At 38.1% G+C, this 15,437-nt stretch overlaps 1 protein-coding gene across 1 annotated transcript in view; it reads right to left on the bottom strand.

The window, feature by feature from the left end:
- The window catches only part of BANK1 (B-cell scaffold protein with ankyrin repeats 1), a 119,767-nt gene that overhangs the window by 67,474 nt on the left and 36,856 nt on the right, over positions 1-15,437 (bottom strand). The window contains exon 7 of the mRNA XM_017736874.1: positions 13,039-13,235. Coding sequence (XP_017592363.1) covers positions 13,039-13,235 — 197 coding nt within the window. The remainder of the gene's footprint in view (positions 1-13,038; positions 13,236-15,437) is intronic.

Raw genomic sequence — 15,437 nt, 5'->3', positions numbered from 1 at the left:
GCAGTTCCTTGTTCTCTGGAGAGAGGCTGAGAGCTGAACTTTTCCTTCTCTGGAATTTCGGATTTTCTCCCTTTTCTACTGGACTGCCTGATTGCTGTAACATCAGAGCACATCGGGAGGACTTTCCACCGGGCACAGAGGGCCTGGCCCCGGCCCAAGCCCCAGCTCCGAGGAGACCAAAGGGAGGACTCGAACACTTTCCCAGGTTTTTTCCTCTACAGCGAAAGATTTTACCATTTAACATTATTTTCCTTTCCCGTGTGCTTGTTAAATAAATAGTTTTATCTTCTTCACTTTCCTTCGAGGAAAATTTATTTTTTTTCCCGAACCTGGTGGGGGGAGGGGTGGTTGTGCCTTCTCTCAGAGTATATATATATATTTCTAAATTTGGCCAAACCGGAACAGTGGAGTTACAAAGGGGAAGAGAAAGAGAAGTCAGGACCCGTATCTCAAACTAAAAGAGACTCTGCTGATGTAAAGGTATAAAGCGTTTCTCAATGTGGAATAAGAACATGTAAGGCTGAACAACAGCTCTGTCATGTTCCAATTCCACCAGTCAGCACTACTAAGTCAGAAAAAATTAACAGTAGACTAAAATAGCTCTATACCTTCTTAACATATCCACATCATACATAATTAATACAACAGCATCTTATACAAACACCATCATTTTATTAGCATACATAATTTAGGTAGCACTAAACAAAAAACTCACATACATAATCTATATGTATACATACAACAAAGTTCCAGACTTCTACTCCGCTTATTTTTCTCAAATTCTAGAAAACACCCTCCTTTACTTCTGTGTAGAAAATAAAATCTAACAGCCCCAAAGGTGTTCATCCTTTTCTTAATAAGTGTTGCACTACCCTAATCAAGAGAAAAATGAACATAATTTTGACTGAGACAAGAAGGGACAAAGAAGAAATGACAGTGAAAGCACCTGAATTTTTGTCGAGGGTTTGGAACTATGGAACAAAGTCATAACAAAATGCAGTAGTTGTGAATAAATTGATAAACTGAATAGATCTTTTAAAAAAACCAAAACAATTGTTCACAATGAAAATAGCAACAAGGTCTAACAAAAAAAATACTCAGTTGCTTTGATAACTTTGTATTCAACTGGGGGTTTGATTCTTTATCTACCAGGTTTCCTGGGACAGAATAATCTACTTGCCCAGCCCAAAGAACATAAACTCACAGGCAAATTGTAGCACCAAGTCACTCGCCAAAATTATAAAGAATTGGGTAGATGCTCACAAATCTATCTCTATTCCATTAGCAGATAAAGAACCAGTAATCTTGGTGTGGGGAAGACAAAACAAAATGGTCAATTACCAACCTAAATTTTACATACATAATTTCTGTGAAGCAGAACTGGTTGATAGCATAGAAATCAGCAAATATTAGATTTCTGCAGTGATTCCTCCTCCTCCCGTGGGTCCTGGCACAGCCCATGGATTGGTGTCATGTCTACATTTTGCCTTCTGCTCAGCACTGTCCTATCCCTTGCAAATAATCTTAGGACTCTCACCTAATCATTTCTTTGCCTTAATTTCATTTTGTTTTACTTACTCCGGTCCTTTTCATATAAAAGGGTTAGGAAAAGAAGTTTTTTCTGAAGGAGGACTGAAGAACTTTTCTGAAGGAGATTTTCTCCATTCTGAAGGCCTAGTGGCATCCACTGAATCAGTGATTGTTCAGAGGTCCTAAAACTCCATTCGCTGAGTAGTCTCAAAGACTGATTAAGTCAGCCAGAGCCAGAGTGCAAAGCACAGTGCAAGACTAAGCTCAAACAGAGGATGGTTTAAAGATGCCTGACACATTAACAATTTTTTCAGCAGCTTCCAGTGCATGAAGTTAAAGTAATTGTAAAAAGACAGAAGAAGAGAACTGACAAAAAATAAAACAAGTGCCTTCAAGAGTCACTCTGAGGAAAAGTTTAGCTTTTTCACATAAATGGGTTCTCAACAAAATATCATGTTACCTAGAATTACACCTATTAAAGACTTCTCCCAGAACATAAAGACTTCTCCTGAACAACATTTAGCCCTCTTCCATCTCAGACTAAGCAACCTCAATTAGCAATAATGTCTAATCATCACATATAGACTGAAAAAGAGAAAGAGGATCCACCATCAGAACAGAGACACAGGATTTTGTGTTTCTGCAAACACTATTCAAAAGCTGCCCACCACCATTATTATTTTGAGTATTGTTGGTATTGGGTTTTTTTGGGTAGAATAAAGTTCTTACAGATGATGTTAAAATAAACACTACGCTAATGTTAATGGGAAAAACCTACGCTGAAACCACATCTCACCCCTAATCAGCAGCATATCAAAAAATGTGATTATAATTAGAAATAGATTAAAAAGCACAATTGGAATCTGACGTTTTATTGAGGCAGGTATGTTAGATCCTCATGGCTCTGCCCTGTTTCAGAGATTAGCTACGATGGGAGTAACAGAGAGCCAGATCCAGACTCAGAGAATACTCTGGTATTCTGCAAATATCAGAAAGGTCAAGTTTCTAGAGATCCTTTTCTTATGAATAAATGGCCCCATAGGCACTGCTCTGACATTCACTCCTCTCAGTATCTATAGGCAGCAAAAAAAGTGGAATAACGTGTCTTAAATTTGTGATTAAAATAATTTGTCTCTATTCATCTTCTGTACACAGACATAATAAACGATCTTAATGGGTCAGGGGCAATAATTTTGTTGGGATTTCTGAACTTAGATTTCCAGCCATTTCTGCAGACTATTCAAGGTGACAGGAACAGAGGGTGTTCTGTCTAATACACATCTGTCTAATTTGTGTATTTACCAAATAAACTTCAAACTTTAATCTTATAAAAATTAGTATACTCTGAGCATGCAATGCTTAGAAGAGGCAGAAGCTGGGATAAAAATTTAGTATACAGTTCAGCAATTATCCACTGATGTACAGGATGACAAATACTGGCAGATTTGTGTAATGTGAGACAATTCTAGTTGTTATTCATAATATCACATTTTAATGCATAAAGTTTAGTGTATCTGACACTGATCACCATGCACTTTTACATATAAGCTACACTGATATGTGAATATTACATCTAAAGCAACACTCAAAGGATAAAAAGAAGAACATCTTTAAAATTACAAAGTGCTTTGCTAAAAAACAGAATCGTAAATGTTATGAGCCAAAGACCAGGAAAACTTTGTTAAATCACACTACTGACACTAATTCAGATATAGGGATGTCCACATGTATCTTCTCTCAATGCTGAGATCAAAAATTGAAGACATCAGTAACCATGGAAATACTTACTCTCCAACTCACTCAGAGGCCATTCTAAACCACATTTCTATCCTATATACTATCATGTTATGAGCTTGGTGTAGTACCAATAGAATCAAACCCACTGATAATACATTGCAACAACTTGTGTACCAATCTAACATGAAACTTCCTCCAATTAGAAAAATCTATGGATTAATCTACAGTTACTATCTAAACAAATAAGCAGTATTCAATTAACATTTCAATGTTAACTGAATTATAATGAACACAATGCTGCTCCAATGTACTGTATATGCAAACTCGCTTCTTTGTCATTTTATTTACTAAAAAACTAGTAAAAAATATAATCTCTCTGCATTACATCGGTGCATTTAATATGCACAAAAGAAAAAAGTTAAAAATGAATACCCTACTCTTTAATTAATAATCTAGAAAAAATCATGTGAACAGTTCTCACTAATCATGACTGCTCCCCAAAATTCTGAAATTATGTGTTCTGGATTTTCCATAAGAAGGGTTTTTGTCTTGCTCTGTATATGCATGATTTACTCAGGCTTGCACCTGGGTCTGTCTTGTTTAACTGTTATGAAGAGAAGAAAGCTATGAAATTCACTAGTTTTTACAGTTAAGACTTCCCTGATGGTGCTGTCAGTGATGACTGGTGTCCCTAGGACACAGTGGCCAGAATTGACTGCAGATCTATATACCAGTACTGGATTTTGTCACCTTTCAACCTCTTTTCCTTGCAACACAAGACTTTAATTAATTTGGAAAGCACTTTGCAGTCATATAAAGTCACCATGGAAACTTTTGTTCAATCCTTTGACCCATTTATGTAAGACAGTACATGCTATCAACAGGAAGCATTTTTAAAAAATACATCTCATTAAAAAAAGATCTTTGAAGGTTTGATTGAGTGATCCAATTAGGAATCACACATACTCTATTACTTCCATGGTGGTACAGATGCTGATTTCTGTTTTCCTCAGTAGCCCAAGGGGAACTTGCTAGTGTCTTCCATACAGCAGGAGCCATCTCTGCCTACTCTTATTCTTGGGCTTCTTAGAAAGCTGTATTTATTAACAGCAGACGAACTCAGTTGGAATTCAGAAGGCCACGGGCGGCAGGTCCTAAGCAGTTCTCTAATATTTCAAGGATGGCTCCCAGGTCACGTCCCAAGGCTATCACAAGGCAGCAAAATAACCTGAAATTTCAGGAGCAAGTAAAATCAAGCCAACATGGCTCTGAAGGCTGGCATCAGCAGAGAGTGCTAAGATCCAGTTATGTGCCTCATATTCACAGTAAGGGCTGTGGGGAGCCTTTAACAACTGCCCAAGAATAACTCCCAAACCTCCGACATGTGAAGATGAAGATTCTGGCATGTGGCTCATGGGATTGAGGAGGTCTGCCCATCTCTGCTACATACACAGCATAAATTTCAACTGCAGTGATGGTTACTTAACATGTATTACAAAGCAATCTATTAGCAGTTACATTGGCTTTTATACCACAAAAGCAGACATCTCTGTGTCAACTGCTGCGTGTTCTTTTGAGTTTGGTAGAGCGTGGGAACTCAAAAAACATTTTTAAGCTCTCATCAAACAGAAGAAATGAAAATGAGTATTACTAGACACCCTATAGTTCTGGCAATGAAATACTGAATCATTTATTGTAGAACATACGGGGGCAGAAAGAATCGAAGGCAAAATAAAGAGTGTGCCTTCTGTGCAGGGTCCTCAGACAGAATTATAAATTGAGACCTTGGAGGGCTGTGTTAAACAGAACTAACACTGTGCAGGACAGAAGTGCATTTTCTTAAGTAGTTTCCATATAATAGGCTTGGTAGCTTTGAGAAATGCCTTTCCCTAATGGTCATTCTATTGATGTAAAGCCCAAAGACAATTTTTCTAATTAAGCAATAAATTACAGCTGTAGCAAAGCCTGGTAAGTCACTATTAGATCTGTAAGGAGCACTGAAACTTCAGATTGCTAAGGACTCAGCAAGCCTCTTACCTAACTTTACTCATTAATTCTTGCTTCTCCACCTAGTTTTTCTTAGGGCTCTGAGATCAAAATGCTTCCCTCAGATCTCACAATGTCACTCAAAATGTAGGTGGTTTTGGCTCACAGACTATACTTACCACAATAATTTTAACAGCTCCTTACCTCTCCTACTTTTCCTTCATTTTCCCCATGAAGCCGAAAACCCCTTATTACTGTTTTTTTCTCTGTGGTGGTCTTTTTTCATTTGTATTTTTTAAAATCCTGGTTTTCCCCCTTCTGAGGGGCTGGAGAAAGGCACTGTTGATATACTTTCTTTGCGCTCAACAACTTGTAAGATACGACAATTGTTTGATTCCTCACAGATCACTGGGAGCGAGCCAAAGGGCATATTCCAGATAATCAGGCTGGCAGCACATGCTACGTAAAGGTAAAACTGCTTCTTGACAGCTATGCATATAACTTCAAATTGCTTCAGCTGACAGAGACAAGACCTAAAACTTGCTTCTAGACTTCCCATTGGAATGCCTCAGCAATCCTTCCTTCTGCAGTAAACCAGCTAGCAGGCAATTTTATATAATTAAACTTTTTTCTTTGCGTTTTAAGGGCTTCTGAGATGTCTGTATTTAAGGAAGAAGACCTCCACACCTAATAATACAGTTATTGATATCGTCAGTGCAGGAAGGTTGACTGAAAGGTGCAAGGAACATTTGTTAAAACGGAAAACTGTGGGGCATTCTCTCCCTGGGAAAATTTCTTGCTTAACTTCATGCAACTGGTTTGTAACTTGGGTAGAGGACTCATGCCCTCACTACGAAAACACACTACATAGTGACTAAAAGTTCTCAACACCTACAAAAATCTCTAGCCTTTTGCAAACTTCCTATGCTTCTAGCTTCAGCAGTTTCTTAACAAGCTGAATAGAAAAATGACACCTTACACGCAACAGTATTTCATGTCCAATTTGTTCACTTTCCATGACAGAGGTTAAGCAGAAGCAGCTCATTTTCTTTGAAAACAGACATTATTCCTCATATCATTACCATATGCCTTCTAACATGTCCTCAAGCTAATGCAGAGTCTTTATCTACCTCAGCTTGTCATTTCCACACGTATTCATAGATGCAGAGGCCAGATTTGACATAGGCATGCCACTGATTTCTACAACAACATAACATGGTCACTTATTTTCTCTCTGTCCTATAAAGTATTGCATTTGCATTTTTCATTAACATAAACAGCTTAGCCAAATGTTTTTCAGGAGTTCAAACAAATTCAGAGCTTAATAATGCAGGTAAATGATAAGAATGGTTCTTTTCAGCCTATATAGTACTTCTGAAAAATGGGATATTCCACATCCCGCCTTCCAAAATGGTCCCTTAGCCAAGTATCCTTGCTGATGTCACCCTGTCAACAAACAGTCAGAAAAACCTGTGAAAATCTGTATTTTAGCATTTACAATCCTAAATACTTTTCAGTACAGAGGTATCATCACAGAATCCTTTTGCATTTTCCCTACTTCTAATTCACAAGCTTTTTACATGAAATTTCATTAGTATTCAAGTTTCCATTAAAAACTGTAAAAGCTTTTAGAAATAGTGAATTGCAAATAACTGACTTCCACTGTGTCACTGCTATAGTTACAGACTATCAAAAGATGAGACAAAATACCAGACAATTCTTTGGAAAAAAATTCTCATTCATTCTAAATTACACACAAATTTCAATAGGCATCTTATACAAAAGTAAGGTTTCCAAATCTGCAGTTCCACTTATCATTCTTTTTGCAAGAAGGTTGCACTCAATTGCATACTTATTGACAGGAGATGTAATCACAGCTAAGGTGCAAGGTTCCAGCCTGAATAAAAGTCAACACAGAAACTTAAAAAATGTGTTTAGTGTAATGGCTGGTTTTCTAAATATAAAAAATCAAGCCTTTCCTACTTGAAGCCAAAATTTTCTGTACTCAGTCTATACCTTATCTCTTCACTAAAGCATAAATTGCCTGACCTCAAAAGGCAGTATATGCTAGCACGTTATTATTACATGTAGCACATCCTCTGAGAACACATGAAAAAGAAAAGAGGGAAATCTTGTCACCTAGTAAAATAAATTCCCCAAACCAAATCTTAAACATGAAACACCAAGACCTGACAATAGGAAGCCTCTCTTTAAGAACTTGGTTTTTGACTATCCAGTCACGGAAGAGTATCAAAGAACACAGTCAGTCACTTATTCATTTCAGTGAGGTAACTTCCAGTGTACCAAAGAATGCATGTAATTGACGTTTCTGAGCACTAAAATATTGTGACAAGAATTAAATCCCAGCAGGCTTCACCAAGGACTCACTGGTGGATTAGAAGGAATTTCAGAAACCAGACTAATCCTCTTCTGTGTCACATACTCTACCAGATATGTGAAAGTAATGAGCTATGGGCCAGTGCAATACTGCAATAGCATTTAAAGTAAATAGAGAAATATTGACAGCAATCAGATTCATTTAAGATTCTTCATCTTTCTACATGTGATCCTTTCCCAGCAGAAAATTAATAGCTCAGGAAGATGTTGCAACCAGATGTAAAAATCTGTTTCTTGCTGAGGAGCTCTGCCACATTATGTAGCATTTTACAGAAACACAAAGCTAAACATAAATGGAAGAATAATACTTTTGTGTCCAGAAAATGCTGATTCCTGATGAGCTTCTATAACTCCCTAGCAAATTATGAGAATCCTGCAATCTAAAGATTTCCTGTCATTAATAGCCTGTTTTTGTAGACTGTTTTCTATTTCATAAAGTTGAAGATACTTCAAGAGATTCTGCATTCTGGTTCAACCATGGACTTCAAAGTAAGAGATGAAAGAGGAGAGGTGTACAATGATGAATTACTTCTCAACCTACATTTCTGCCCATCCTTTAAGTTTGCTATGATTTATAAAAACACAGCTTGGCTTTTCAGGAAGAAAAATTTCTTTCCTCTATCCCCCGCTATCTAAAACATGTATCTTCCATAAAACAGGCTCTGAGTGAAAATTATGATCAGCTGTAAGACTGTGTTTCTTTCTGCTACTGAGGGAACTTCTAAGAGCAGTGAACTCAGTAACTGAGGACCTAGACTGTGCAGGATGTACCTCAAAAGCGTTAGAAAGAATCTGAAAGCATTCTGGAAAGAAAACAAGCTTCTTCTGAACAGCCATGCAGGGCAGTCTCAGTCTATGCCATTCTACAGGAATTTCCACCAATATGTACAGAATTAAATACCTATTATATTTTCAACAGCTGCCTAAGGGATGCCTCAAGCAGGCAGACAGAAAATTACGTTAAACAAGAAATCCAGACAGAGTTTTGCTAGTGGCAGAGGAAGAAGATTCTGCTATCACAGTCTCCTGTCCTGCTGCAGACTTACAGGCCTGGCTACAGGGCAGGTTAAAAAAAGTTCAATTAACCTGCATTTTCTGCCTTACACTTCTGGTAACCAATTCTGAAATGTCAGAAGGTATTTTAAAAACAAAAATTAATTCGTGCTGTCTCAACTGTGTGGTGACAACATGAAATGACGTTTCAATTTTTATACTTAAATATTATTTATGCCAACCCTAGGAACATATTTTAAAGGCTGCAGCCAGCAACCAGGAAGTATCTGCATTAATCAACCAATAAAACACTTTCTGAATTGTGTTTTTTTTAGAACCTGTGATGTATACTACAGTGGTACACAGTAATCTTCCTGACTATGACACATGCAGCTACACAGCTCTTATTAAAAGAAGGGAGAAACTAGAAACCCAAAGCACTGGAACAAAGAATTATGTCCATGCCAAAGCACAAATGCCTAAACTGGCTACCAGTGTGACCTCCAATTTTAAATAATCAGGTCACAAATTGAACAGACTCCCCTCATTACTCACCTAGATGAGAGAACATTTCTAAGCATTATTTTTTAAGTTCTTCCTTTGTGCGCTGGATAAGAACATAATTTAAATGATTTCTTTATAACCCGGAGGTAGAATTTTTACATAGACTTACAAAGCCACAGCTGGTGGCCAGAAGAACAAGCTCACGTCATAGCAGCTTTCAGAGACAGAGCATATGCAGAAGGCAAACATCTGAAATAGACTCCTGATATCCCAGAAAACTACTGTCACTTAACAAGGTACTACCTGTCACAGGTACCGTAACAGCTGACTGCAGATATGTTTTGACCTGAGGCTAATGGAAAGCATTTCTTACTGGCATTTGAGCCTCAGCTGGATCAACTGAGCCTCAAAAGGCTCAGATACACTGAGACAAGGATTCCTGACAGTATTCCTACCAAATGTCTCTTATTAGTTTTAAATTGACACACTTGATTCAAGCAATTCAGCCTGAAAGCAATTGTGGAAAACATTCAAATATTTGAAGGTATAGAGCAATAAAAATCAAAAGACTAAATTCAGGGTGTTATCACAGAATGTTAAGTGATGTCCCTCTTTTATGCTACAGAAGAGGGAATTACTTCATCTAAACTATAATGAAACATGCAGAAATTAGAAAGGAATGCCCATTGAGGTGACTTTGTGCTAAAATGCAAAAAAAATCTGTTTGCTTAATAAACTGCTGGCATATTTGAAACTGAGTTTCACTAAAAATCCTCACTAAAGACTCTTTTAGACTCAGTTTCACCAATTTAGTACCTTTAATGCAAGTCATTCAAGTATTGTAGTGTTCCCTCACCAGAGAAGACATTTTCAAGGAGCGTTTGAAATGCAAGATTTCTGACAGAGAAATCAGATCCTACCATGGTGGAAGCACAGATATATAGAGGATCCTAATGGGTGGGAGGTTTTAGCATTTAATGACCTTGCACTTAACTCTGGTACTAAAAGCATAAAAATCTCTTCCCTCCTCGTTCACGTAGCTGAGGAGCATGTCTCATGATGTGGGATCCTTCCCCTATGCTTTGCTTTCACACATCAGCTCCCAGCATTCCCACCAGGCACTCCAGATCTGTCTTCTGTGGCTGTAACACTCCACACACCGACACTGTCAGTGTCCGGCTCCAGGAAAGAGGTTTTCCCTTTAAACAAGGATAAGGAACTTGTGTCATTCAGATGCTCAAGTGTCCAAGCCAGCCAGCTCCTATGGCTCCCCTTTGCCAACAGAGCCCTGAGCACCTTTCCACTAAGCCTGCTGGACAGGGAAGCTGGAGGGCCTCACCAGCAAAGCAGCAGCAACGAAGAAACCCGAGCGCTGATCTGCCCAGCAGACACCACAAAGGCCTGCACAGCCCCCTGGGGCTTGAAGGCAGAAATAGTAGCTGAGTTGTTACCGCTTCATCTTTTGATGCTCTCTCTCTAATCATCTCAGGGAATTCTCACTCCCCAAGAATTCTCCAGCCCAAATTGACACTTTTGGGTTTTTTTGGTCTTTTTCCAGCAAATGAAAGACATTTTGCAGGATTTCCGACCAACTGAATGTATGTTTTAATGCATTCATTTTTTTGGAACCCTTTTGCTCTTTAGGATAGAGGCAATGAATTACTGTGTGCCTTTTGGGGCTACTCCTTAAAGGAACAGCCAAACACAAGTAACACTTTTAAAACAGTAAGAGGTATGCCAAACGAAAAAGTACTTCTATTGTAATAAATAAGCAATTTCAATACTATAGCTGTAATGGGAAGTTACAGGAACATGGTTAAATTCTTCTTGGCTCAGAGCCATGCAAATATTTCTTTTCCACATTCCCATCAATTACAGAGGTACAGTAAGTGTTTTTGTGCCTAAGTGCACTATTACAGGGGACACAAATAAGCCATTTTTCTTCCAGTGGCTGGAGGTAACATTTCTATAACATCATATTACACATTTGGCAGATTTGAAGCATGCTCAGATTTTTACTTGTGTTGCATTACTAAGCCACACCATTTGAATCAACTGAAAACAGGTAGTACAACTGCACGTCCTATCCACACTACACACATTTACAGTGTCCATAGATTAGTTTTTACTTCAATGCTGGTATTAAGTATTTAGACTTGGGAAAGCACAGAACAATTATTGTTAACTGTTTATGTGCAAACAGTAGCAGGTATGTGCCATGAGAGAAGTGTTTTAATGAAAAATTACACAGTAGAGCTCAGTTGCCATTTTAAATACATGTTTTAGACTGACGAATTTATACTTAGACTTCATTAGGACAATTAATAATCTTACTAATACAGAAAAGCTAACCAAAGGTATGCACACATTTTACACGCTTTTTAGAGTGAAATAGATCACCCTCACAAGCACTGCCTTCCATCACTGATGAAGTTTATTAAAATGTGAAAAGACTGTAGAAATGCAATACAACTCTCCGTGTATCAGCTGAGTCTGTACCATGCTTACTTGTCTCTCCTTGCAGAAGCCCCAAACCACATGAGTGCATTACGATAAAAACAAAATGACCCATTTTCCAAAGCTTCCAGTTCCATGTGGAATGCACAACAAAGACACATCAGAAGCTGAGTTTCTACAACACTAGTGTAAAAAAATAAATGTCCTATGGAACTAATCATTATCATTAAACATGAAAAATTATCAACAGAAACCATGTTCCCAAAATGGTTTTTCATCCATGTTTCAACCCTTCAACTCCTATGATTGTCTTAGAAAAGAAATCAAGGTATGTCACCAAGACTTAGATATCACCTTATTTATATTCTGCCTACAGCTTTACTGGGAGTTTCTGACCATGCAAAGACAGAACCTAGCCAGATACACAGGCAGGGGAGGTTAGGGAATACAGTCCTAGTCTCTTCAAGCCAAACTGGTAAACTCCAAGAACTGAAAAGCCTGACCTTACACATCAGACTGCTACTGGCAGGAGATTTCTGACCAGTGTAAGGATGACTGTGAGACAATTACAGCAGTTAGAAATTGTTAAATGTGAAATTACTAACATGGTGATCCAGGAAGACAGCACAGTTTTGTGGACAGCTTTATGCTGGATGGTATTTTCTTCAGTTAAATTTGATCTCAACTGCAGTATAGAAAACTGTAGAATTATCATATCTGCACATATAACAGCACAAAAAGAGTTAAAGTAGGTCAAAGCTCTCAAATGTCACTATACTACATAGCTTTTTTACTGCAATTTTGTTAGGTTTTATTTGCAATAATTTGCATGGTAGAACTATGCAAAGACCCTTATTTTACTACTACCTTTCATGTGAAAAGGCAACTATTGCCCCAAACCCCTCCTGCATACCCAGCTGAAGGAAGATTTACTCCATCTAAGGGTGATAAAACTTACCCTTCCTTCACAGTGGCATGAACAGTTTTCCCAAGGCAGGGAAACAACTCTTTTCTGAATGGTGAAAAATGGCAATGCTAAGAGAGTTCATAGTCCCTTTTAAAGCGACCTTTAAAGAAGTCTTTATCTCCTACTCTAGACAGCTGGTCTAGACTACTTACAATATAACCATTGTTAGGGTGCTGAAAGCACCAAATCTAACCATGCCACATAAGGTACTTCTGGCTCACTGTTCCTTCCCTTACATGCCTAAAATTCAAGCAGTGCAAAGCCTCTGATCTTCACTATGACAGTGCACAAAGAAAGTGGCTGTACCCCATTTTGACCCCTCCTTCTGAGACTGGAGTACAACAATATTTTCAGACAGAAGGACTACAACATATTAGTCTTTACAAGAAGTGATACTGTGGAATCTCAGTAGTACATTATCATAGCCCCCCAGCTGAAGATGACATATGGAAAGCATAGGGACTTACTGACAATTCTTTGATTAATTTTCTTAGCTCCTTGTGCCCGTGCTTCTTCGCGATACTTTCTGGATCATCTCCATATTTATTGGTTATTTTGCAAGCCTGTGTGGCCTCCGGACAACTGAGTAGAAATGTTGCAAGGTTCTTCAAGCCAAATCTGGCTGCACAGTGAAGTAGGGTAGGAAATTCTTCCAAATGGCTATCTGTATAATGGAAACAAAGTCTTAATAAACAAAAGTTTTGCTTTTCTAGAACATCTTCTTCTATAAAAGTCTTCTGAATATTAGTCCTATGGAATCACAGTCATCAAGCTGCCAATATTGAACTAACACCCAAAGAATTATTTCTCCAATTAACTGTTTTACAGTTCCTATACATATATCAATGAAGGAGCTTTTGGTGTAACTGAAAAATCTCATTTTTATCCTGACAGATTTCAAAGCACTTTAGTTCTATTGAGAAGTAAGCTTTCTTAAAAAAGGCAAAAATTCTAACAGCCAAGACATGCTTTTGCTTAGGTTGAATATTTTTGAGTGGGACATTTTTATAGGGTTATGATGCTATGTTTTGATATTAAAAATCATTTCTGAAAATTCACATGACTACCAGAGACTTGCAAAAATTTGCTTATCCCTGTAATGAAAATCAGAGAATTTAAAGACGAGTGTATTAGGTAACAGCTTTTAGGATGTATCTGAAATAATATGATATTAATTTCTATCACAAACTATTTTTATGTTGGAGAACTGGGACATTCAGTTTATAATTTCAGCATCTTCCTGTATTTTAACTCTACGAGTGACCATAAGTTAGATACAACAACAACAAAGAAAAAGACTTCAAGCACAAACAATACTTCTCTCTGCATTCATACTCTACTTTCTGATCACTTATAGTTTGCTGTCTACCAATTCGTCTATAAATCAGCATGTAGTGTATCTCTTCTCCAAGCATGCATCCAGCCTGCCCCAGGCACCATCAACCTTTTGCACTCTGAGGGTCTTTCCAATCCAGTGCATGAAGGAATGCTTCCCCTAGGTTGCTTTGAACCTGGCTCCTGCTAGGTTCAACTGACAGTCCCTAATTCATCTTATTCTCCATCCCTGTCTGCCCTCTATGCACTTCGAGTGATTTACTCATTCCCAGAATTTCTTTCTTGAAGAACTCCAGTCTAGTTAATTGGGCCCCATAGAGAACCAGCTCTGCCACACACACTGCTCTCTCCTCAACCTTTTCCAGCTCTAATGTAACTATTTTGAGATGACAGGAGAAGAGCTGCACATGATACTCAACTTTTGGATGAGCCATGTAATTGATGCATTGCCATAATTATGTCCTGTTTTGTTCTCTATTCCTTTTCTAACAATTCCTAGTATTTCCTTAGCTTTTTGATCTGCTGCCTAGCAACAAGTTGATGTTATCATGGAACTGTGCAGTCTTACTCCTTAGCACTAACAGCCTGCTCAAATCCTCTCATTTTGGACGATAACATAGGACTGCTTTTTTCCACTTGCATCACTTTGGTTTTGCCTCTACTGAATATCATCTGACATTTTACTGCATAATTATTAAATCTCTCGTTCCCCGCCCCCCATTAGCCCTTTTCCATACTATCCTGAATACTTTGTATCACTAGCAAAGAAAGATTTTTCCTAATTGCCTGCCTCCTCGTTTTGATCAGTTATTCATCCATACCTAATCAGTTACTGACTTAACCAGGTTTGCTCACTCTTACAAAAAACTACAAGAAAATCATAAAGCCAGACTTCACATTACAGAAAACTTATCTTATTAACATCTCTGTTAGTTTGTCCAGTAGAGATAACACATTAACCTGCTTCTAGGTCACAATGTCACCCGAGAAACTGGATTTTGGCATCAGAGTCACACCTCCTGGTACTACAAAACTGAAAAACTGCATTGTTAGAAACCTAGCTATTCCACTTTAAAATTTCCTCAGAGCTCTTAATGAATGCCAGATAGTCCTGGTAATTTCTTTGTGTTCAACCTGCCCTTTTTTGCAATAGCTTCCTGATTCCTTCAACTCCAGACAGTCTTAATTGCTTCTTAATGTGTCTCCCATCCGGGACTACAACTTGGGAATTTACACAGTTTCTTCTAGCCTTCTTGAGTTTCATTTTATATCCCTGTCATCAGCTGTCCTACAGGTTAGCCAGCACATTTTCAGCCCATAGCGTGCTGGAAAAAGTTATGAGTCCTTCTGAAAATCTCTTAGCTGCTGGTCTTTAACAAAGTTCCTAATTTTTACATTCCTCTACAAAGTGAAATTTGGCTCAGCAGTGACAAATTTGTGTACCCTCCTGTCCACCCTTTTTGCTCCTGCAGAATAATATGTGAGGGAGTAAAATCGCACCCCATCATTAAATATAAGGGACAAGAGCGGT

This window comes from Corvus brachyrhynchos, unplaced genomic scaffold (assembly GCF_000691975.1).
Source record: "Corvus brachyrhynchos isolate BGI_N302 unplaced genomic scaffold, ASM69197v1 scaffold175, whole genome shotgun sequence".
Lineage (NCBI taxonomy): Eukaryota > Metazoa > Chordata > Aves > Passeriformes > Corvidae > Corvus > Corvus brachyrhynchos.
The sequence above is the reverse complement of the archived record's forward strand: the minus strand, read 5'-3'. Positions and strand labels throughout refer to the sequence as shown.